Source organism: Peromyscus leucopus, chromosome 4, assembly GCF_004664715.2.
Source record: "Peromyscus leucopus breed LL Stock chromosome 4, UCI_PerLeu_2.1, whole genome shotgun sequence".
Lineage (NCBI taxonomy): Eukaryota > Metazoa > Chordata > Mammalia > Rodentia > Cricetidae > Peromyscus > Peromyscus leucopus.
The window spans coordinates 76780154-76803063 of NC_051066.1; the positions used below are offsets into that span (position 1 = coordinate 76780154).

Here is a 22910-nt window from a genome sequence, read left to right on the forward strand (position 1 = left end):
TAAAACCATTTGTTTTTCCTAAAATGCCTTGAAGCAGAAAGCTCATGAGATTAGCTCACTGCTCAGTTAATTAAAATTAGAATCCTTTCCTCCAGACAACTTTCAGAGCACCAAAAAGAAGCAGGGACCCATCAAAGGAGGAGAGAGCCACTGACTCACCCGGATGAGATGCACAGGCAGGAAAGCTTCGTCTGTCACCCAGTTCTTTCTTCACTGGGTTACACACACACACACACACACACACACACACACACACACACACACACACACACACACCTTCAATTTCTATTTTAAAAATGAAAGATACAAGCAGCTAGGCTTATTTAAGCAAAACAAAAACAAACAAACAAACAAAACCCATGTGGCTAGCTTTCCAGCTGTCTAGTTTGGATTTATTTAAAAAGGAAAGTCAACGGAACAGCATCATTGAAGGCCACGTCATCCCTGCTTCCTGCAGGCTCCATTTTAATTAGCATCGAACAGGTTATTGAAAGTTTCGTCAGCTGTGGAAAAATGCTTTGAATGGGTGGCAGCTGCCTGAGGTGGCATCACCTGGTTCCAGTTTTGTCCCTGGTTAGTATGGTTTACCCATTATTGCCTGGTTGGTGGGGATGGGTGGTGGTGTCATGCACTAGGGCTGGCTAGGCATCAAGAGAGAGGAAAGGTAGTTTAAACATACAGACAATGGTTGGGAGACTTGTCCCTCTGCATTTTTTCAAGAACTCGATAAATAGTGACTCCAGATGCCCCAATGTAAATGCTGGGCATGTAGGTGAGTCTGAGGTGACATTATGGGCTGGGGCTGGGGAAAGGCAGCACTGTTTTTTTGCATCTTTCTTTGGACCTCGCCAAAAGAGAAACAAAAACAAAAACAAACAGATAACTTTCCTATACACATATAAATAGTCCCTTAACTAGAAGGGAAAAAAACAAACACACCGTTTCAAATGCATTTCTAAGAGACTTTAAAAAATCCAATGGGAAATCTTGACTCCAAGTTATCTATTGCCCACTTCTCTCATAGGAGAAACTGCCGGGATGTTTGGTTGGACCTGACCCTCACTCTAACCCTAAACCTGAATTGCTGCACCGTTCCTGGGTCTGTGTGTGCAGTACAGTGACCTGAGAGTTCTCACAGGTGGTACTGAATGTGGTTCTCATGTCAGTTAGGACTTCTAGGAGCATCCTTAAGTCCAAATGCACATGGGAAATAGACTGCCAGGTGTTGGGGGAACTTAGGGGCCTGAAGCTGCGTGTGTGGGCACGACAGACTGGGCCTGTTTTATGGGGCAAAGGGCTCGATCACAGTTTGGGCCAACTTAACCTGGGTCCTCGTCCTTAGCTATGCCAAGTCATCTTGGAAGGGGACAATCCAGAAGCCAGGAAAAGGACCATCAGGTCAAGGCAGGCCCAGGCACTGGTAACCTACACATTAGGAATTGAGGGTTTTCAACAGTGGCAGGGTTTTCCTACTTTTTCAAGGATGATGCTGAGGATCTACACTTCTAGAGAAGGCTCTCAAATTAGGATTCTTAGGCAAATTTATAAGGCCAGGTAGATTGTTTCTGAATCTGTCACAAAACCAAATGAGAGTGCTGAGAGCCAAAAGCTGTTGTTCATGTCAGAATTATTCTTTGGCCTTTGCTGCAGTAAGAACGATGAACAGGACAGTACAAGGTGGGATTTGATGTTCCCCTGGACACTTCTGGAGTGCCCTGGGATGATGGCCTTCTGGCAGCATCCTCCAACCCAAGTCTCCAAATGTAGCTATAAGGTGGCAGCCCAGAAGAGACCTGGTCTGGTGTCTTCTCACCTGAATGAGCAACGTGGCCCCAAATCCTTGACAAAGACACTTCCATATGGCTTCATCCTGCTGCCTGCCCAGTCACAAACCTACTGGATGGACCAACGGTAGCACAGTCATCTGAAGCAGGAGGCTATAATCGTAGGCCCTGAAGGAACAGCGACCCCACAGAACACATGATGACAAGACATCATGTCAACTAAGAGGACAGAGGAGTGCCAGGTCATCCCAAGGAACATCCCTGAAATCTGGAGGAAGAGATGGTGATGGAGAGCAATCAGCACCCCAAACTTCAACTTGAGACATCCTCAAAAGGAGCTCAAAGAGCGTCTCATGAGCACAGGCTGTTGTTAGAATTCAACAAGGTGGAGCAGATCTACCCACATGGACTTTGGAATCACTTTAGTTTTCTACTTCTTCAGTGCCCTCCCTGGGCACGGAGTCTCTGGGCTCAGCAGGGCCCTCTGGAGGGCCAGGCTGCTCTGGGCTGTGGCTGCTGTCTTCCACACTCAGGAGGCTGCTGGCCGCCTGGGAGCCCGCACTGACACTGTAGGCACTACCTGAGCGGGAGCGATAAGGAGGCAGGTCGGCCTGGTTCAGAGACTCGGTGTCGGACGAGTAGGGTGGAGGAGGAAGGTCATACCACGCAGGTCTGCAAGAGAGAAGGCAGGAGGAAGGCAGAGGGGAGACAACACATCAGAGTCAAGATGAGGCAGGTGATTCAGACCCAGCCCTCACACAGCCCGTTTCTGAGCAGATGGCTAGGAGAAGAGTAAGGCTTTACTGCCAAGTATGAAGGAGACCTAAGACCAGCAAAACCAGCGGTTTGAAACGTGAAGGACAGCAAGGTCAGTGTGCCCTGGCTGTTCCTGTCCAATGTGCAGTGCCCGTACCGTATCTCTCCTCTAGGTGGGCAGGAACGAGGCTGTTAAACACCGCCTTCAGATCACCCTAGGTGTTCTGGGCTAAATGACTTATGGCCAAGAGTTTGATAAGGGAGGGATCTGGTCTCTTACTAAGTCTAACTTCCCGTGGCCTAGGGTGAGAAGTCACTCTCTAAGTGCCCTATCTCTTTCTCTGTACCTTGCTTGCAACAAAGTTATGTAACAGACAAGACCTTCTGTCTTCCGCTCTCTTCCCCGACTGCTGTTAAGTCATTAAGTCAGGCACTTGTCGCTGTACCTCTCCTCTGTCACCTTGACTGCTCACAGTGACCCCTGAGATAGGCATTACTTTTATGTCTACTGTCCCGGTGAGGAATCGGAGGCCTGTGATCACAGATTAGTAAGGCACCAATGCAGGGACTGCAACCCCTCCACTCTGTCTCCAGATTCATCGGGTTGAGCCTTACTCTACTCTGGTTGGCCCGAATGCAAAGGTTCTGAGTGGCAAGCTCCTTAGCTGAGTGAGGTCCTACAGAATCCTCAGCAGCACTGCCTCCCGCCCAGTCCTTGAAGTATTGTCTGCCTTTGACGAGGAGGGAAAAGGAAGATGAAATCACACAGGAGCTGCCACTGGGAAGGGTCCAAGGAGGAGCCAGCCACCCTGGAGGCACATCGGTAAAATGCTGAATGTGACACACAGGGAGTCCTGGGCACTGAGCAGAGGAACTGAAGGCGGGGCATGGAATGTTGTAATCTAAGCAGGCTCTGATAGCTGGCTGGAGTGCAGGACTTCCAAGAAGGTTGTCTGGGGTGTGTGTGTGTGTGTGTGTGTGTGTGTGCGCGATGAACACAGTGGTAAAGCATGTGCTCAGTATGTGTGAGACGCCATTCCAATCTCCAACCTCTCTCTCTCTCTCTCTCTCTCTCTCTCTCTCTCTCTCTCTCTCTCTCTCTCTCTCTCTCACACACACACACACACACACACACACACACACACACAGAGCCTTGGTTATATGGGATATTATGGAGGCCATAAAAGAAAAGGATAGGGAGGCCAAACAGGCATGATTTAGGCCTTCCACTCTAACTACAGGAGCCCAGTCTGGGCCTTCTACACTGGGGGTTCATGAACAATGCTATCTGTGTGAGCAATCCATTGATCAATGAAGTTCGGGGTGCGCTACACCATTCCTTTTACCTCATAAATGAAGCCAAGCAAGGCAAGGGAGTTATTTATTCTCTCGTTCAGTCAACAAATTAACCAAATCTCCCATGATACTTTTCTGTAGTAGCAGGATATGGCCCAGAAATGGTCAATGGCCTAAAAGTGTGACATTGTGGCTTAACCAAGGAGGAGCAGGGAATCCTTCCTGTAGGTCCCCAGATAAGTGACTTAAAGCTGCAGGGCCTCAGTTACTTTCCTCATAGAAGTGTCCAGAGATGACATGGGACATTCTCAGAGTAGGTAAACGTCAATCACTGTTACTGCCTATAGTTACCAAGCCCAAATTCTCAGCTAGACTTAGGTAGCCCTGCGTGTACACACGTGTCTTTCCCATGTTAGATGCCTTCCTCTGCAATCTCTCACCTTTGGTCCAGCAGGGCCTCGGAGTAGGAGGGTGGAGAGCCTACTTCTGAGGCGTTTTGTTCGGCCTGGCTGGCCACATACTGAACGCCATTGTTGACGTTGTAGGTGACGTTACAGTGGTGGGGGTGGTCCAGGACCACCAGGCGAGAGAGCAGAACAGGATGCTGTAGCCGGTGCACAGGCAGGGTCATGAGGTTGTTCCGTTTGCGCTGATGGTGCAGGACCAGGGCCAACAGGGCCACCACCAGGACGAAGATGACGGAGCTGCCGATGATGGCGTACGTGATACTGGGGTAGTACACGAGCTGGTTGTCTGAGGTCACGAACACCTGCCCACTGCCTGGCTCTGGGAAAGCCAGGAGAAAAGAGAGGAAGAGAGAGCATTACAAGTGGGCTTTTCTAAGCCTTTGAGAATCACCTAGAACTGTCTTGCCAGTTAGCAGAGCAGGGCTATTTACAGCCACCAGAAAGGGAGACCCCTAAATGTTTATCAGCTGTGGAATGGTTAGTCAGACTGGGGTATATCCCAATGTACTCTTACCCAGCCCCAAATGTAAATACTGATACATCCCATGAGTGTGAATTTCAGGAATATGCAGAGAAGTAAACCACACCCCAATATCCCAGACTGTAGACTGTATACAATGCACCTGAAAGGCCAGTTCACAGAGACAGCAAGCACAGCAGTGTCTGGATTAACCTCAAGTGGGCATGAGGGGTCCTGCTGGGACATTGACAATGTGCTCAAACTAGACTATGGCGGTGATGGCGCATGTTGGAAAGTTAACTAAAAAATTACTGAATTACACAGTTAACATGAATGAATTTTATGTTCCATGAATAAGATCTCAATGAAGTTAGCTAAAAACTCAGAGATGGGAAATGTAATTCCCAGGGGTCAAGAGTGAGAGTTCTTGGGGTTCCAGAAATCAGTTCTTCCTTGAAAATGAATGATAACGCTAATGTGAGGAAGGTAGGTATGTACATCTGGTCTCCAAATGTCTGCAGAGCTGTTCCGTGCCAGGCCCTGGGTTGACCTTCACAGAGACAGGGACATACTCTGGCGTCTGTCTGTCAACCTACTTTCTGTGTCTGTGCCCTTTGGGAAGTGCTGGGAACTAAACAGTCTAGACATTCTCCGGGCTTCTGAAGTCTGGCATAGACGGCAATATCAAGGGTCTAGAATGGCCGCTGGCACTTTGGGCTAAGTTCACACGCGTGTTTGACACACAGTATATGGCATCAAAGGGTTTAGCTTTGCTTTAATTCTTTTTTTTTTTTAATTCAGGGTTTCATATATTCCAGGCCAGCCTGTGACTCACTGTAACCAAGGATGACTTTGGATTTCTGATTCTCCTGCCTCTGCTCCCTGACACTGGGATTACAGACATGGGTCACCATTCCCCACTTATGCAGCATGGGGATGGGATCCAGGACTTCATACATGCTAGGCAAGTACTCTCTCAACTAAGCCAAGGCACTGCTTTTAAGATGAGCACAGTGTGTCCTGGGGAGGCTGGGTCCCCTAAGATTATTGAGGTTGAGGGAGGAGCCCGTGTGACCTAAGCTAGTGCCTGACCCTGCTCTATGAGCAAGCACCCAAGAAGACTCAGTAGACAATTGTCAGGCATTTCCTCAGGTCTCAGGGTGATGGTCTGGGTCACACCCCATTTCTGCTGACTAACAATACCTTCCTCCCACATATGCTAATGAGCCACACTTCAGTGCTTCAGGTGACCTGCTTCCCAGCCAGCAGGACACAGATGACAACCTCAGGAGGTCCAGGCAGGCACAGGAAACCAGAACAGCCCCTAACAGAAACCTGGGGACATCTTGTTTGTGCCAAAGAACTACAGCAACCCACTGCTGTGCCCGTGGGAAGAATATTCTAGTTTCAGTCCCAGAGGGTGAATTTGGGACCACAGCCCCATGCTTCTCCATCTGTGACTCAGGAGGAGGTTTCTGTGGGTCCTGGCAAGGCTGGCATTTGTTCACCTGCAGTAGCAGCTAGAGGTGGAACTCGGTTATTCACCCTCTCCTTCACCCTGGGCTGTTCGCTTTGTTTGTCACTAGGGTCCCCGAGTGAAGGAGGAGATGCGGCAGACAGCAGGCACTCAATAAATGCACAGAACTCCACAACAACCATCTGTTTAGTCACACTCTATGGTAAACAGTAGGTGCTATTATAATTTCTATTTTAACTCAGGGAGGTGGGTTAACCTGTCCCTGGTCACAGAAGGAGCCTGGCAGCCAGGTAGCCTCCTTCTAAAGCCTGTAGAACACATCATCTCTGCCTTCCTGGTTTAAAAAAAATATCATTGCAATGAGACCCCTTTAGGGTCCCTTCTCTCTGTTGTTAACTTTTCTCTCTAGCCAAACCCAACTTGGACTAAAAGCGAGGAGATCCTCCCAGTTCCCGGCTGTCATTCTAACAGGCCCTGCACATCTGAACTGTACAGAAAGAGGTAAATACAAGCCGTTTAAAGGTGGAAGTGCACATCTGTAAGTTACCGGAGGAAAGAGGCTTTGGACTTTCCTGGAGACAAATAACTGCCACTCAGTTCTTAGCTTAGGTAACTAAAACAGTGTGTGTGTGTGTGTGTGTGTGTGTGTGTGTGTGTGTGTGTGTGTGTGTGTATTTCAGAATTCAGGATTAAAATATCTTCTGTGGTTATTTCCTGCACAGGCCTGAGAGGTTATAGAGCTCTGGGGTGGATCCTGGAGCCATCACTTCCAGGTGCCTGAGCCTGGGCAAGTGATTTAACTTTCATAAAACAATAGCAGGGCTGAGAAAGTTAATAGCATGCATCTCCCCCGCTCGGTCATCAGAAGACACAATGCATATATATGCAGAGTGTTGAGCACAGCCTGACAAGGGTTTGCACTTAGCAATGCTGATTCTTTTAAAAAGCAACATTACTTTAAAATCGCCATAATGAAATGTGCATACCACAAACAGCGTTTTAAGTGTAGAGTTGAGTAGCATTAAGTGAATTCAGGTTGTTGTGCTACCATCTGTGCTGTCCATCTCCAGGACCCATCAGCTCTAACTAGTTAATGCCACTTCTTAGCATGTGCATTCTTGATATCCTCACCAGCCCTCTCTGCCCAAGTGGTGGAGAACCTTGGTGGGGTGGGGTGGGGGAGCGGAGCTGGGTAGATTTTCACACGGAAAGTAAATGTGTTCAGCGATTCTGAAACTCTGATGTCCGTATGACCACTGGCAGCATTACAGGTCCAAGAGGGAGCTCTTTAACGAGCAGACAGTGAGGGCTTTTGTATCCTAAGGATCTCACTGTTGTCTCAGAACGCCACCTCCCTCCAGACCTGCCACTTTGGCAGTCGAGGAGCAGCGATCACATCCACTCAAGGAATTATGATGCTACATAACTCAGAGCTGCCTGCGCTCGTTTTTGCTCTGTGTGTAAAATGTCATCTTGCATTAATTCATTAACTAGGCCCACTTTTCTTAAGAGCCTAATGAGCCTGCTGGCCAAATTACTAACATCAGAGTTGCCTGGGACCTGCGTTCCAAGTGTGTGATCCACGGATAATGAAGTTTCCATTTATTCTGGCTGTCCCTCAAGCGAATGCCCTCCTGGTCTACCGTCAAACATCTTAAATCCCTATCCTGGATCTGCTTTTGTGCCGTATTAATTCTGGGCCTTCTGCTCTTACTGGAGATCTCCAGACTCTCGAAGCAGTCAGTGGCTCGTGCTGGGGAAGCTGTGCTTTGCACCATTTCTGGGTGCTTTGGCCCTGAGACGGCCACCTGGCCACTTAACAATCGCAGCTTTCTAGCAGAAGGCTGGTGTCCTGGGAGAAACACCTTTGACTAACTCAGAGCTGCCATCCCGACGGGGGCAGCTGAGAGCTGTGATTTAGCGTTCCTTCCATCTATAAAATACATTCTTGCAAATGAAAATCAAATTTCCTCCAGGATACTGGCATTTTGTCCACTGGCTTGGCCAAAGGCTGAGGTAGGGTTTATATTCCGCTGGGTGGGTCTCAGAAAAACATGTATATTGATGCATGGGGTTTATTCAGGGGTGGCTAGTGGGAGAACAAGTGGGTACAAAGTGGGGGAGAGGAACAACATAGAGCAGCTCTCTGTATCTACAGGTGGGGTTCTGCATCCGTTCTGCACCCCCAAATTTCAGAAATGGTGCATTTGATATACTCATCCTTACTGAATATGTGCAGACATTTTGGGGCCATTATTCGCTAAACAACACAGAGTAAGAACTAGTTACAGGGCACCCACACTGTACCAGGTATAAATAATCCAGAGGTGACTTAAAGTACACAGGAGAATGTATATAAGTTCTATGCAAATATAGCATTTTATGCAAGAGCCTCTAACAGCTGTGGATTTTGGTGTCATGGAAACAATCCATCACAGACACTGAGAGACGAATGTATATTAAAAATATAATTATGTTTGACACAGTATCACAGTAAAAATGAGCAATATTTTTTCCTTTGCATGGCTGAGGTTCAAACCCAGACTGTTATGCATGCTAGGCAAGCATTTTACCATTGTGCTATGGCCCCAGCCCAGAAATTACATTTTAGTACCAGTATTCATGAAAACATTGTTTGTAGTAGTAAATATAACAAAATGTAAATGTCTATCATCACAGCTTGATTCAATAAATTATGCCGTTTCTGTATAATATTACTCCTATTTTAAAATTTACACAACACACACTGCTGTGGAAGTATTTGGAAGATGTATTGACCAGTAAGAGAGTAAACAAAGTTTATAAGAGAACTGCTACAGTTTACACATTGCTTTAAAGTGTGTGCGTCATCCCAAGTTCTCATGAGTTGGAATTTCACCCCTGCCACTTTGCAGTATTAGGAGGGTAGAAAGTTACTCTAACTATGTGTCTAGAAGTGGAACCTTTAGGAGGTAATGAGGATTATATAAAGCCATCAGGGCGGAAACCCCGTGATGGAATTATGGGTGCTTTCTAAGAAGAGGGAGAAAGCTGGGACCCTACTCATTCATGTAAGCTGCTGGCCTCGAAAGCATGAGGGCCTGAGTTCAATCCCCAGAAGCCACATTAACTACAAGTTGGAAATCATGACACATACTTGTGATCCCAGCACTGGGGAAGCAGAGACAGTGAGCCTTGGGGCTCATGTCCTAGTCAGCCATGCCTACTTGGCAGCCCCAGGCTAGAGAGGCCCTGCCTCACCTCAAAACAAAAGAGGTAGACAGCACCTGAGCAAGGTCAACTGAGATTACCTCCTGGTTTCCACATGCATGCCCGTACCCACACACCTCCTGACACAGGGACACAGGGATGAACTAACAGTCTCTCTCTCCTTTCTCGCTCACTTCGTCTCACCCTGGGTGGCACCTTGCATCCCCTTAGTAATTCCTCAGAAAATATGGACCTTTGATTCTAGAAACTTTGAGCAAAACAACCCTTTTCCCCCATTATAAAGCTACCAAACTCCAGATATTTCCTTACAATAGAGTAGTGTAAAATGGGCTAAATCAACGAATGTATCCCCCAGTTCTGGAAGACACAGAGATGGTGGGACACAGGAGGTTTCTATGGGAGGGAAAGATGCTGGTGGAGAGAGATGAGCGGGAGAACGACCTTCCCACTGTCCACTCACGTCTACAGTGTCACTGGCACAGTATGATGTATTTAAGACCATCCACTGTTGTCTTCCTTTGGCTTTCCAAGACCGACAGTACATGTCTGTCTGATTACCACTTCCTTCTCTCCCAATACATGTGAGGAGCTTCAGGGCTCACACCTCACTGCCCACCTTCCTGGGACACCTCCTATCAAGGACACATTGTCTAAAGATGGCTCCTGAGACTGTAGCCTGCCCTCCTGAGTCCTGAATTCCTGTTTCTGGACTATCTGGTACGCCGCAAACTGACTCCTCACCATTCCTTTGACAAATCAACTCTCACGTGCCTGCCTTTTATTTCTTCAAACTGAATACTTTAACAAATCAAGTTTATTGAGGTGTCATTTATGCACAATAAAATTTCCTCTTTAAAATCCATAGGCGGATGAGTTTGGCAACACTAACAACTACCCCCACAATCGAGATCTGGAGCCTTGCATGCCTTCCTACCCCATTCTTTTGTGAGATGGTCCAGTGCCACTAAGGCCCCCACCAAACCAGAGTTCAATCCCTGGGACCCACAAGGTACAATTATGAGAGACCCGGTTCCCATAAACTTTCTCTGACCTCCACATTCGGGTGGTGGCATGCACGTTCAAACACACAAACACATATGTAGCAAAAATAAAATGTAGGAAAACTGAATTGCTTGGCTGCTAATTACTATTGAGGAAGAGTATTTCAGATGATCTGGGACACATGTCTATCCCATCATGTTTTACAACTGATCTTCTAAGCTGTGGTTTCTTTTTCATCTCCTTTAGTGTCTTTCTTTTTCTTTCTGAATTTAATGGAGCCCAATGCAGCAATTCCTTCTTAATGGTTTGTGCTTCCTATATACTACCCAAGGAATCCTCAGCTGAATTTTTACCTAGCAGGAATGATATAGCTTTAGTGCCTCTATTTACATCAATGATATACTGCTAGTTAATTCCTGTTTATGGAACAAGAGAAAGGTCAAGGTGCTTTCTTTCCATCAATCTGTGCGGACAGCCTGCTTCCCCGGCACTGTTGGTTGGAAGCTTGTCCTTTCCTGGCAAACTATCTTGGCACCTGTGTCGCAAACCAGCTTCATACAGGCCTGGGTCCACCTGCTTCTGTCTGACTGAGGCAGGCATTTGACTCAGTGCTCACAGCCTCCAACTTGCACTCGAGTCTCATCGTAAGGAACCACGTTAATTACTACGGCTAATCATTAGAACAACGTTAGCTGCAGACAAAATGTTTCCTCCACCCCACAAACCTGCCAGAGTTCCCCTAGATGAAAGTGTATTTTACACCGGTGTAGACAGGGTTGGTGAACCTTTTCTGTCAAGGGCAAGACAGTAAATATTGTGTGCCTTCTGTATTATCCAGTGTCCGTCAGAGCTCAACTCTGCCTTTTGAGTATAAGCAGACCAGGAGTGGCGTCTGGCGGAGTAAGTACTCGCCACATCTGCCATTACTAACAGCTATTATTACAGGACTTTTCAGAGCCTTTACTAGACAAATGTTCCTTGTGATGATCCCACAAGTCTGAGGAAATTTCATTAGCCTTACCGCTATGTGGACATAGGATAGACTGTACATCATTTTCCAAAAGACTACTTTCCCATCATTCTGGCGGCTGTCTTTTAATAAACCAGAGGGGGCATCCCTGGCCTTTAGACACCTGATGGAGAAAGTTCTGTGGCTTCAGCTGCCATCTAGAAGGACATAAGCTGCTATGTGACTGTCTCAGCCCTGTTCTGTTCCTGCAGCAGCAAGTCCCAGCTTCCCGGCCCCAGCAGTTGGAAGTTCAGTGTCATTGTTACTGATAGGAACCTACAACTGTGTACTTGATCTTTAGAGAAATGAGGGAAGCCATGGACAGGGCTGGATGCCACCCAATGCCTCCCACACTTGACAAGACCGAGTAGCAGGAGCCGATCCTGTTTAAATTCTCCGGGAGTCCAAGGCTGCTCTTATGCGTTCACCACATCCTCAAGCTGCTCGCAGCCCCCCAGTAATCAGTTCATCAGAGCCACTTCTGCCCACAAAACCTTATTACCCAGGGAAATGCTGAGTGCGCACACTGGCAGCTCTGAGAGCAGAAAACTATCTGAATAATTCAGGGAATGGGCTGGTGACGGAAGCATTCCACCCAGGGCTCCCAGGGGGTAGTTTTATTAGCTATGAGCAAATTCACTGCTTCTTGAGATTCCTGATATGAACACGATGACCCATGGCCCTTGTGTCCAGGAGGGCAGGGCTGTTGATTTTGTTCTGGTCCCAGGGCCAGCAGGACAAGGATGCTTGACAGGGATCCCAAGGCCAATCAGGACCCCGAATCATGAGTCCTGCTGTCTCAGCCCCACCCCCCAGCCACTGTCACCTGTACCTTGCCCCCAACCCCGACTCCCTAGTCCCCTTTCCAAATGGTTACAGGATGTTCCTTCACTTGCTTAAGTCAGTCCTTGGCTCAAAATCCTCAGAGGCTTCCCAGGTGCTCAGCACAAAGTGGGAGTCCTCACTTGGCCTGCAGGCCCAGCATCATCTTGTCCCCGTGGCCATTCTGACCTTCAATGTTGCCTCTATCTATACCCTGCTGCTCCTGACCTGCTGGCTTCCCTGAGGTGTTTTCAGGACGCTAAGAGTGTGCAGCACCTGCTCGCAACCTCGTAGCTGCTCTCTAGGCTGACGGGAGGGTCAATTCCCAGGTCCATTGTCACTACGCACTGTTACACACTGTGTCAATTGTCCCTCTTGTCTACTGGAACACAACCCAACCAGGGCAGAGTGTGTTTTGCTTGCTCATCCCTGTACAACACTTGATACTTCAAATAATAACGACTTCCAGGGGAGGGAGGCAGAGGCGCTCTAACGGCAGCCATAGGCTGTCTTGGAATGCGAAACCAGGCCTTCCCGATGGGATGTCCTCCTCAGTGAGTCTTCACTTAGATCCACAGGTAAGAAGCAAGTCCCAGGTCATATGGCCCCGAAGTGACGGAGCAGAAACTGAACCCACACACAAGAAAAGCAAGCAGTAGGAAGACAGGTTTCCCTGAACAAACCTGTCCAGAGTGTTGGTTCAGAGCACGGAAAACCAGGGCTGGGGCAGTTCAGAGACAGAGTGCTCAACTAGCTTGTGTGCAGCCCTAAGTTCAATCCTCTATATCGGGGGCGGGGGGGGGGGGCCGGGGCGGGATCAGACAATGAAAAACTATTCAACTATTCATGGTTGAATCAGCTCAGGGTTATAGAGAAGATGGTATCTGTGTATCAGAACAGGTCCATCCTTCTGGAACATTCCTCTTACATGTGTGGTGGGGGCATTTCCTGGGACCATCTATATATAGGCCCAGAGTGTGAAGGCAGTGCAGTTTCCTCCCCATGTGACTAAGATGCTGACCTGACATAAGGACCTGCAGCCTGGGCCTGGTTCTGCTGCCTCCCCAGTCTTTCCAGAACTCTCTGCCTCTCAAGGGTCGAAATTCTTATTGTGGTGCTTGGGCTCCGAGTGTCCCTCATCTAGTGCTTCCCCACATGCTGTCTGCACTAGCCAAGAACATGGTACTCAAGGTCCTTCCGACGTTTACTACTTGTTTAGAGCCTGGGTCATACAAATGCTGGGTCCCACAATCTTCCAGATCAGAAAAGTAGTTTCAGAGAGAGACACAAGGAAGCTGCCTAGGCTTGAAGGGCTGGGGATATGGTGTCTAGAATCTCCCAGGATCGGAGAGACCTAAAAGGTTGGGTCCTCAGTGGGTAAAGTATCACCGAGTACCACATTCTGACCTTTTGGTGTTCCTACCTCCAACATTCTTCTGGCTCCACTGGACTAAGCCACGGGGAGGCTGGCTGCCACAGCCCAGGAAGTCAGTGCCACGCAGGGAGGACACACAGGAACTGTGAGTACAGGGGCCAGCCTAGCATCCAGCACAGAGCTCCATCTCCTCTGCGGGACCCCCAAGCTGCTTCTCCACCGGACCTGGCACATCCTGCTGACTTCCTGGTATTGCTGTGTTTGTGAAACTCTCCACTGTCTCTTCTGCTGGAATTAAGTGGATCCTTCCCATGTCATCTTTCTGCTGTTTTTATACCAGCATATATCAACATGCAGGAGGGCAGGGCTTTCAGGGGTGTGTGTGTGTGTGCATTTACTTCATTCGGAACAAAAGGAATGAAACCTGCCCAAATGAGAATAGCAAGGGAGGCCAGCCAGCCCCTGTCCATGGTGCTCTGGCAGAGACTGAGGCAAGCTGAGGGCAGAGCACGCTAAGAGGAGGCAAGGGACCGCTGTGGTGCATGCGTTTGTGCGTGTGTACATGTGTGCACACTGAGTGAAGTTTGCCGATTCAGAGATGCTGAGGCTCTCTCTCACTAACATGGAGTAGTCCTGCAGTCAGTAAAGGGAGCAAGTCTGTCTTCTACTTGCTCCTTAACTGGAAGCAGAGACACAAGGGAGGCATGCTGTCAGCCACTAATCATGCCCTTGCTGATTGGCCCACTGTTTCTGGGATTATCTTTGGCTTCCTGGATTGTTTTAGAGACAGCAGTCTGCCTGCACATCTGTCCCAGAGCAAGCTACTTTTCCTGGGTTGGCTGCAGCAGGACAGAGGCGTTTTCACACAAGGTCTGTTCATTCATTCTCTCTGTTACTGTCCCTGTTTGTCCTCCTACCTCCCAAATACAACCCATGTCTCCAAATTTCCCACACCCCACTTCTGCTTCTGAGCCCCCAGCATAACTTGGGCTTGTCCAATGTCCAGTTTCTCCACTCTGATCCCAGTGACTGTGAGGCTCAGGGTACTGGATGTAAGGACAGGTGTATCTAGTTAAAAGGAGGCAGGATGCTCAGTGGTTGGTCCAGGTCTGCGAGTTTTGGGGGCGGGGTTAGCATCCTGTCCTGTTTGCCAGGAACTATATGGACAATGTAGAGCCAAACTCATCTGTAAAACTGGGTTTCAAAGCCTATGGCCAGCAGAGTTGATATGAACATTAAGACTATTATTATTATTTTTTAATTGAGCTGAGTGAACTCATAAGAGCCTGCATCCAGGAGTGCTGGAAGCCTGGGGGTGGCACATCTCCAGCCCTCCTACTACACATTCTCTCAAGGCTGCTAGCCTCAAGGAACTGTCATGGCCACTGTAAACCAAGGGCATCCCCTCACTCACCCCGACTTTCCTGTTTAAAACAAACATCCTAAGAGCTCCTCGCCTCTGGATCCCTATTCTATGCACACCCCCTGTCCCAATTTAGATGTCGATTGAAAAAGCTTAATCTAAAGGGCAGACCAGCCAATGACTGAATCCAAAGGGAGCCATGAAAACGCCACTGAACCATTACCATGGCAACTCAAGTTGCTAAAATTAACCAAAAGGGGAGAGGGGTGATGGGAACACTGGGGCTGCAGAGCATCAGACCACAACCAGAGCCATCTACCCTTGGTCAGAGGGAAGTCGGGGGTGGGGTGGGGGGCCGGGGGGTGGGGGCCGGGTGGCGGCTACCAAGATGGCTCCAAAGACTGCTCAAGGGTCCTGGAGTTAGGAGAATGGCTCTAAGATTACACTCACAATGAGACTGAAGGGCAGGCGGAGGAGGAGGGGAGGGCACAAAGAGGTGGGGGAAAGAAGAAAGTCCCAGGACCAAAGGCAGACAGGCAGATACCTGTCACGGTAAGAGCTTCCAGTGTTATCCCCCCCCACACACACACAATGTGTGCCTACCACTGGGAAAATGGGGGCAGATCTCCCCCAAACCCAGGAACTCCACATAAACTGCCAATGGGTATCCTTCCCTTAATTTCTTTTTAAATTTTCTTTCGTTTTTATGGTGTGTGCGTATGCGTATGTAAATGTGTGTGCGCACGTGAGTATGTGCAGGAGCATGTGTGTGCAGATGCACATGTGTGCTTCAAGAGGCTAGGGACAACTGGGGCTGTTCCTCAACTCTGCCCACCTTATATCTTTGAGACAGGGGTTTTCATTGGCCTGGGCCTCGGTAAGTTAGGCTGGCTGGTGAACAAGCCCCCGGGAATCCTTGTCTCTGCTGCCCCAGAGCTGAAATGGCAAGCGTACACTACAACCTCTAGCTTTTTAAATGTGGGTTCTGGGGACCAAATTCAGGTCCTCACGCTTGCACAGCAAGTGCTCTACCAACTGAGCCGCACCCCAGGCAGATCCCCCTTCCCCATCGATTTCTTACACCACCCCCCAGCCAGTTCCTGAGGATAGTGAAAGTCTGAGGTAGCCTGCTAAGACTCTGCAACCTGGATCTAGCCAGCTGTGAGGAGGAATGGCCCAGAGACAACCCAGGGAGGTAGTCCGCTAAGGGCTTCTCAGTCAAAAATTGGGCCCAGGGCAGTTACAGAACTGGCTGTAGGGTAAGGCATTTAATTGGCTGTTTAAGGTAGAAGAGGACTTTTCTTTTTTTAATGGGAATTCAGATTGCTTCCAAGACTTCATGATGAGGGTAATTGGGAGCCAGGGCCTGTGTGGCCTTTTCAGAACTCTGCTCAATTATGTAATCACTTAAAAAAGCATCAAGGGAAGAGTGCTGTGGGCATGGAAGCTGGAGTCCCCTTCCACTGCTCGGACTGAAGACTGCAAAATGGCCTTAAACAAAGTAAGAGCAAACGCCAGTGAAAGACAGCACAGGAGACTGTAGACTTGGAATGAACTGACCCACTAGAATCAAAGGCAGTCAGAGGGAGTCAGAGGGGGAGGAATGCTCTCTTTTGAGCAAGGTGGAGCTTCGGCATTCCTGGGGTTCCTCTCAAGACAACCTCAGCTGCTTCTGCAAGCAACTTAAAATGAACATCCGTGCCTCCCAGCCTTTGCTGAGTAAGGACTGTGCAGAATTACTATTTCTATTGCTTACTGTGTCTATTTACCTGGACTGTCTGCTGGAAGCTGTAAAATTAAATGCTTAGCAGACATTCTTTAAACTCAATGGTCAGTTGGTTTCTGGTCCAGTAATAAGGCTTGCCGAGTTACAATGCAATAGTTTATTGAGCCTTCTGTGACAGCGGCGAGGGCAGAATGTGCAAACCCCAGCAGGATTCAGGAGCAGGGTACTTTGATCGGTTGGGGAGTATGGCATAATCACCCACAGATAATAATGCAGGGAAAAGGCTCACCCTATAAACCGGGGAGAGAAAAATCTATGTCAGGCTATGTCAATGCAAATAAACTCTCATTAGTGGGTGCTGAGAGAACAAATATCCTCCCATCCCAACAATGATCCTCCAAGGGCACCTCCGGCCAGTCTCTGCAAGATGGAGGCTTCGGGGTTAGACTGCATGACGGCTTTCATTTATATCCAACTCAGGGCCACAGCTTCCTCATCCTGCTTCCAAGTGATCACTGTCGGCTGCCTGGCACGACACAAACTTCCTAGCTAGTCCCTCAACTTCTTGTCTTGTCCTTCTCTACATTGGCTCCACATTTTTCACACCCTATATGGAAAGTTCTTTTCCAGAAGAAAATAAACTCACGGCACATCCCCTGTTGTATGGCCTTGGAGAGCCACTTACTTATGACAAACCCAGTTTCCTAACACTAGTCAAGAGAGCTCTCTAAAACTGACCCTTTAGTCTCCTACAGCCTGAATTTTTTTTGGCCTATGCCTTCCAGCACCCACGCTCTAGTCAGGGCTGGCCAAGACTGCCCTTCAAGTGTTACTGATACACCACCATACCCACTCATTTGTGAATGCTGCCTCTGGCCGCTTTGGTGCTCCACTGGCAAAGGAACATGGTCACAATGGTGACTTTAAGATTCACAAAACTCAAGAGTTTGATTGTCTCACGTATGAGCTAATTCTGAAAAACCAGGCTAGCATGTAGAACATGGCAATCATGAATAAGTACTAGTGTAAAGAAATGGAGACATCAGGAAATCAAGGAGAAATCAAATGCATCTCTTTTCCACTGGCTTTTGCTCACCCAACCCTGTTTGGAGACAGAGTCCATCTATGGAGCCAAGGCTGGCCTTAAACTTCTTCTTCTTCTTCTTTTTGGTTTTTTTTACACAGGTTTTCTCTGTGTAGCTTTGCACCTTTCCTGAAACTCACTCTGTAGCCCAGGCTGGCCTCGAACTCACAGAGATCTGCCTGCCTCTGCCTCCCAAGTGCTGGGATTAAAGGCTTGCGCCACCACCGCCCGGCTGGCCTTAAACTTTGAATCCTGCCTTTGACTCCAGGGCACTGGATTACAGATAGGCACCATGAGGCCTGGCTGGCTCTCGCTTCTTTTGCTGTCTCAGAAGCAAGCTAGTAAAATGTTCCTACATTTACAGGAAACAGCAAACTTGGTCTCAAAATCAGCTCTGAAGCCTTGAATGATTAATACATCTGTCTGCTTTCTGCCGCCATGGTCTCCCCGGGGTGACTGAGCAGTACTGCCTGCCTGAGCAATCCTGTCTTCTCCTTGGATATCTCATATTTATGTTTCTGAGACAAAGGCTTGGTGGAGCGGTGGGGCATTTTAATGTTCTCTAAGACAAGGCTCTTCAGGCTTCATTTCAACACTAGGGGCCTCCTGGGCAGCAGGTCACAGGACCTGACTGCTCTATAAAGGATGAGTAAGTACAGGGTCTGGGACTATGAAGGATTCAGTCTTATCTGCTTGATTCTTTAAGGAGGAAAAAAGGACAAAGTTTCCCTGGGGCCGCTTTAGAATCCATATATCCCTGCTGAAAGCCCTCCAGTCAACCAAGACAGGCTGGAGTTGTGAAACATTAACACACCACATAAAATAAGCCAAACAAAAAAAAACCCCAAGCCTTTCTGTTGCTGACTGAGGGCCCAAGCTGGCCTTTGCAGGAGGAGGGGCGCGGGTCCTCAAGGATCCAGGTGATAGACAGGAGGATGAATTGTGTGGAGGGCCAACACACAGCCTATTTCTTCACTCATTATACATTCACCAAGCACAATCAGGAAGTCAAAGATGCCCAGTCACTCTTAAAAAGGATGAGTCATTACAGGACAGACAAGGGACACTGGGGACCTCAGAACTACCCTGGCTACTTATTTCACTTTCAATTTTATTTTCAGGAAAGGCTATGTGTGCACATTTCAAAGCTGAAAAGGCAAGAACGGACATGAAGCGACAGATAAGCTGCTTCTCCAACCTGCCTTCCAGATACTTCCTTCCTCTACAGGCGACCTTCACTCCTATATCTGTTTTTGCTCAGTTCCTTTTTTAGTGTAGCCTACCACAAACAGTCCAGACATTAGAAAATACCTGTAATTTTAAGTACACTATACCTTAATAAAGCACAACAATACTGATTTTAGAGACAGTGTCTTGTCTCTGTAGTACAGGCTGGCCTGGAACTCATTTCGTCTCAGGAGTTACTAATTATCTTAGGGGAAAGCCTTTAATATGCAAATAGCCTGGTTTTGATTCAGCTTTCCCGGACTAACTTCAGCATTCATCAATGGTCTTACCTGCAGGTATTACTGTGTTGTTCCCATGGTGACATTGTTTCCAATTTCCTTCATTCATTTGCTTCTGCTTTTCATTCACTTGAAAATTTCTGCCAGGAGTATTCGCCCCTTCTATCTCTATCTCTATCTCTATCTCTATCTCTATCTCTATCTCAATCTCTCTCTCCCTCTCCCTCTCCCTCTCTCTCCCTCTCCCTCTCCCCCCCCCCTTACTTCCCCACTTGTTATTTGGGGAGAAAAAAAAATCTATGTGTCAGCATCAGATGGACTCGATCTATGTTTATTCTGGTCTATGAGCAACAATCCATCATTATTTGTGAGGCAAGTGCTCTACCAGCTAAGCCACACCCCAACACCATGCTCTGACTTTGTCCCCACCAAATTCAGGTGTGACTGGCCATCTAAGCGACAGTATTAAAAGGCAGGAACTTTAAGAAGCAATTAGGCCATAAGGGCTCTTCTGCAAGTGTGAGTAAGGCCCTTGAAAAAGTTGTTTTATGTGCTGTTTGATGAGCATACCCTAATGCCAAGTGCAGACGCACCATCCCTCAGTTCTAGAGTGATACATTGTCATCTTGAAAGCAGGGAGCAGTCCTCCTTGAACATGCACCGAACAGCTCCTTGTTCTTAGACTTCCAGACTCCGAAAATACCTTCCTGTTCTTTATAAATTGCCCATTCATGGGCATTTTGTTCCAACTTTAACCACGAGGAGTGTATTCAGATCAACTCATGTAACTGTTTACTACCCCATAAGTCCATGTTTTAGTGTTTTTGTTCATTTTGTGAATATCTTGCTTCTAGAAGATGCTTCATATTCAAATTGGATTTCCCAGCCCCAGGACTGGAATAAGTATAATAGCTCCATAGTGAGTGTGTCTTTTGTAAAGATACGCCATTGTTCATTAAAACTGGAGGAAAGGACCTCCAGTCAACAGCCAGCCAGAGAGGAGCTGACACCTTCATTGCAACAACTCAAAAGGAGCTGAGTTCTGTCGGCTGTGAGACCACTGGTGGAAGATTCTCTCCTCAGATGGGCCTTTAAATGAGCCTGGAGCTCCTGCCAGTGACAGAACCCCAGACTCTAAGACCCTGAGCCAGAAGTAACATCAAATCATGTTTGAGAAGAGCTGGGAATGGGGCTGGTTTGGCCATCCTCAGACTCTCCAGGTATGTCTTTATCTAAGACCCCTGAGAGGGTTGTTGCTCTCTTAGTCTGGAATATCCTTCCCGGCTCAGCCTCCTCGCCCACATAGTGGTCAACACCCAGTACTCAAGCAGTCAGTGAGCCACGTTTTCTCACTGCCATTTCCCCAAGCTCTCTATTTAGAAAGAAGCATCTTGTACTCCAGAATCTACTCCAATGTTCCCAATACACATCAAGGCACAGCTTGTTTTCCTTGTGGAGTTACCGATACAGCTAGCTTCCTGTCAAGAAGACTTTGAACTTCTCAAGAGCTGGATTCTCATCCCAGTCATGATTATAACCAGTCCCTCTCACTTCTCAGCACTTCGCTCAGCTTTACATATATATATTAGGAACACTCTAATATTCGCAAAGCCAATTCACAATAATAAGCCTTAAATTATGGGTTTATGATCTACCAGCAGCCCTGACTCTTACCACACATAGCATCAGCTATTATAAGCACTATTAGCACCACTCAAGATTTTGTGAATGAATGTTCCCCTCTCTAATAAGGATTTAATTTTCTGGACTCCCGATGAGCTTTCTTCCCCATTTAAGGAACTCCCAGTCAGAGCAAATGAGGAATTACTCCTGACCAAAATTCAAGGGTCTCTAGCTTAATTCTGTTGTTTTCACACGCCAAATATCCTTTCTGGTGATACGTTTACCCAGCACAACAGGGAGACACTGCCATTCACACCAACATAAGATCTACGCTGAATGGCCACAGAGAGGTTCTCACGGTCAGGGGTAACAGGATCATGCCAATTGTTATGCACATGTGTGTCTGGACTTTGCAAAGCCCCTCCTGTCATAGCATCTATGTGCACCCAACTGCACTAATTGAACACACACATGCAGGAGATTAAGGAAGCTTCTGCTAATTGCATTTTTCATGGCTTCAGAGGAGGAAAACACATCATCAGTCATGATTAGACTTCCCTTGTGATCTCAACAGGACAAACCTAAACCCCAGCTGTTCTGAAGCATCATGTCTGAAGGCAGATAAACAAGCTGCTCACTCTTGTTGATCTATAAAGATTCCCACAGAGTAAGAGGAGACAATGCAAACCTGCCTGTTTCCTTTGGTTCAGAAGAATTTCTGATTCTGAGGTCATGTTCCCCCACTCCCCCCACACACCACAGAGTCTCACTATGTAGCCCTGGCTGTCCTGGAACTCACTCTGTAGACCAGACTGGCCTTGAACTCACAGAGATCCAGCTGCCTCTGCTTCCCGAGCGCTGGGAATAAAGATGCGCACCACCACCATCACCACCGGGCTTCCCATTCTGAGTCTTAACGCAAAGACTTGGTCCTTTGTGTCCTTCCCACATCACTGCCTCTTCTTGTGCATAAAAGGTGCCGTGTAAGCTCTAAGGGGACGGATGGCTCTGTTGGTAAAGTGCTTGCCACTCAAGCATGAGGACCATGAATTTGAGTCCTGGCACGCAGTAAAAAGTTGGGCGGAGTGGTACGCACAGTCTCGGAGCTGCGGAAGCAGAGACAAGTAGATCCCAGTGGCTCCCTGGCCAGCCAGCCCAGTCTAACTGGGGAGTTCCTTTCAAAAAAGAAGGTGACGGTTGGCAAGATGGCTCAGTAGTATAAGCACCTTTTACCAAAGTTTGAGGACTCGGTTAGATTCCTGGGACCCGTACGATGGAAGGAGAGAACCACGTACCCCAAACTGTACTCTGACCTCCTCTTACACCATGGGTACCTGTGTGCGCACACATAGACACAAAATATGATTTAAAAATGTAAAAAAAAAAGCCGGGCGGTGGTGGAGCACGCCTTTAATCCCAGCACTCGGGAGGCAGAGCCAGGTGGATCTCTGTGAGTTCGGGGCCAGCCTGGGCTACCAAGTGAGCTCCAGGAAAGGCGCAAAGCTACGCAGAGAAACCCTGTCTCGAAAAACAAAAAAACAAAACAAACAAATAAAAATGTAAAAAAGAAAATGTATTAAAAAACAAAAAAATCAAAGTGGACAGCACTTGAGGCCAACACCTGAGACTCACCCCTGCCCTCTCCCCTACACTCATGGGTGCATGTGCACCCAGGCACACACACCTGTACACACAAGCACCACCCCCAACACCAAGTTGTGTGAACAGCCCTTCAACACATCCAACACTGGGCTGGAAGAACTGAAGGGTTAATCTTAGGAAGCCTAGGACTTCAGTAATCACTTTTCATCAAGTAGAGAGGAGCTGATGGAGCAGAGTGCTAGAGTTTCATCCTTGGAAAAGACTGGCCGCACTTGGCCTGAGGGATTCCTGCTGGTGCCCATTGACTACGGTGAGGCACTGTTGAAGGCAAGAATCCCCGATGCTCAGAGGGGCTATACAGAAGACCAGGACTTTGTTGCCTTAACTT

The 22910-nt window shown here is 47.9% G+C and overlaps 1 protein-coding gene across 4 annotated transcripts in view; it reads right to left on the bottom strand.

Moving 5' to 3' along the window:
* Nucleotides 1–285: 285 nt before the first annotated feature.
* The window catches only part of Ldlrad3 (low density lipoprotein receptor class A domain containing 3), a 239017-nt gene continuing 216392 nt past the window's right edge, over nt 286–22910 (bottom strand). For all 4 annotated transcript variants that reach the window (XM_028895035.2, XM_028895034.2, XM_028895033.2 and 1 more), the window contains exons 5-6: nt 4277–4622; nt 286–2456 (exon numbers count right to left, since the gene is read on the bottom strand). In XM_028895035.2, the coding sequence (XP_028750868.1) occupies nt 2207–2456; nt 4277–4622 (596 nt within the window). In that variant the 3' untranslated portion in view covers nt 286–2206. The remainder of the gene's footprint in view (nt 2457–4276; nt 4623–22910) is intronic.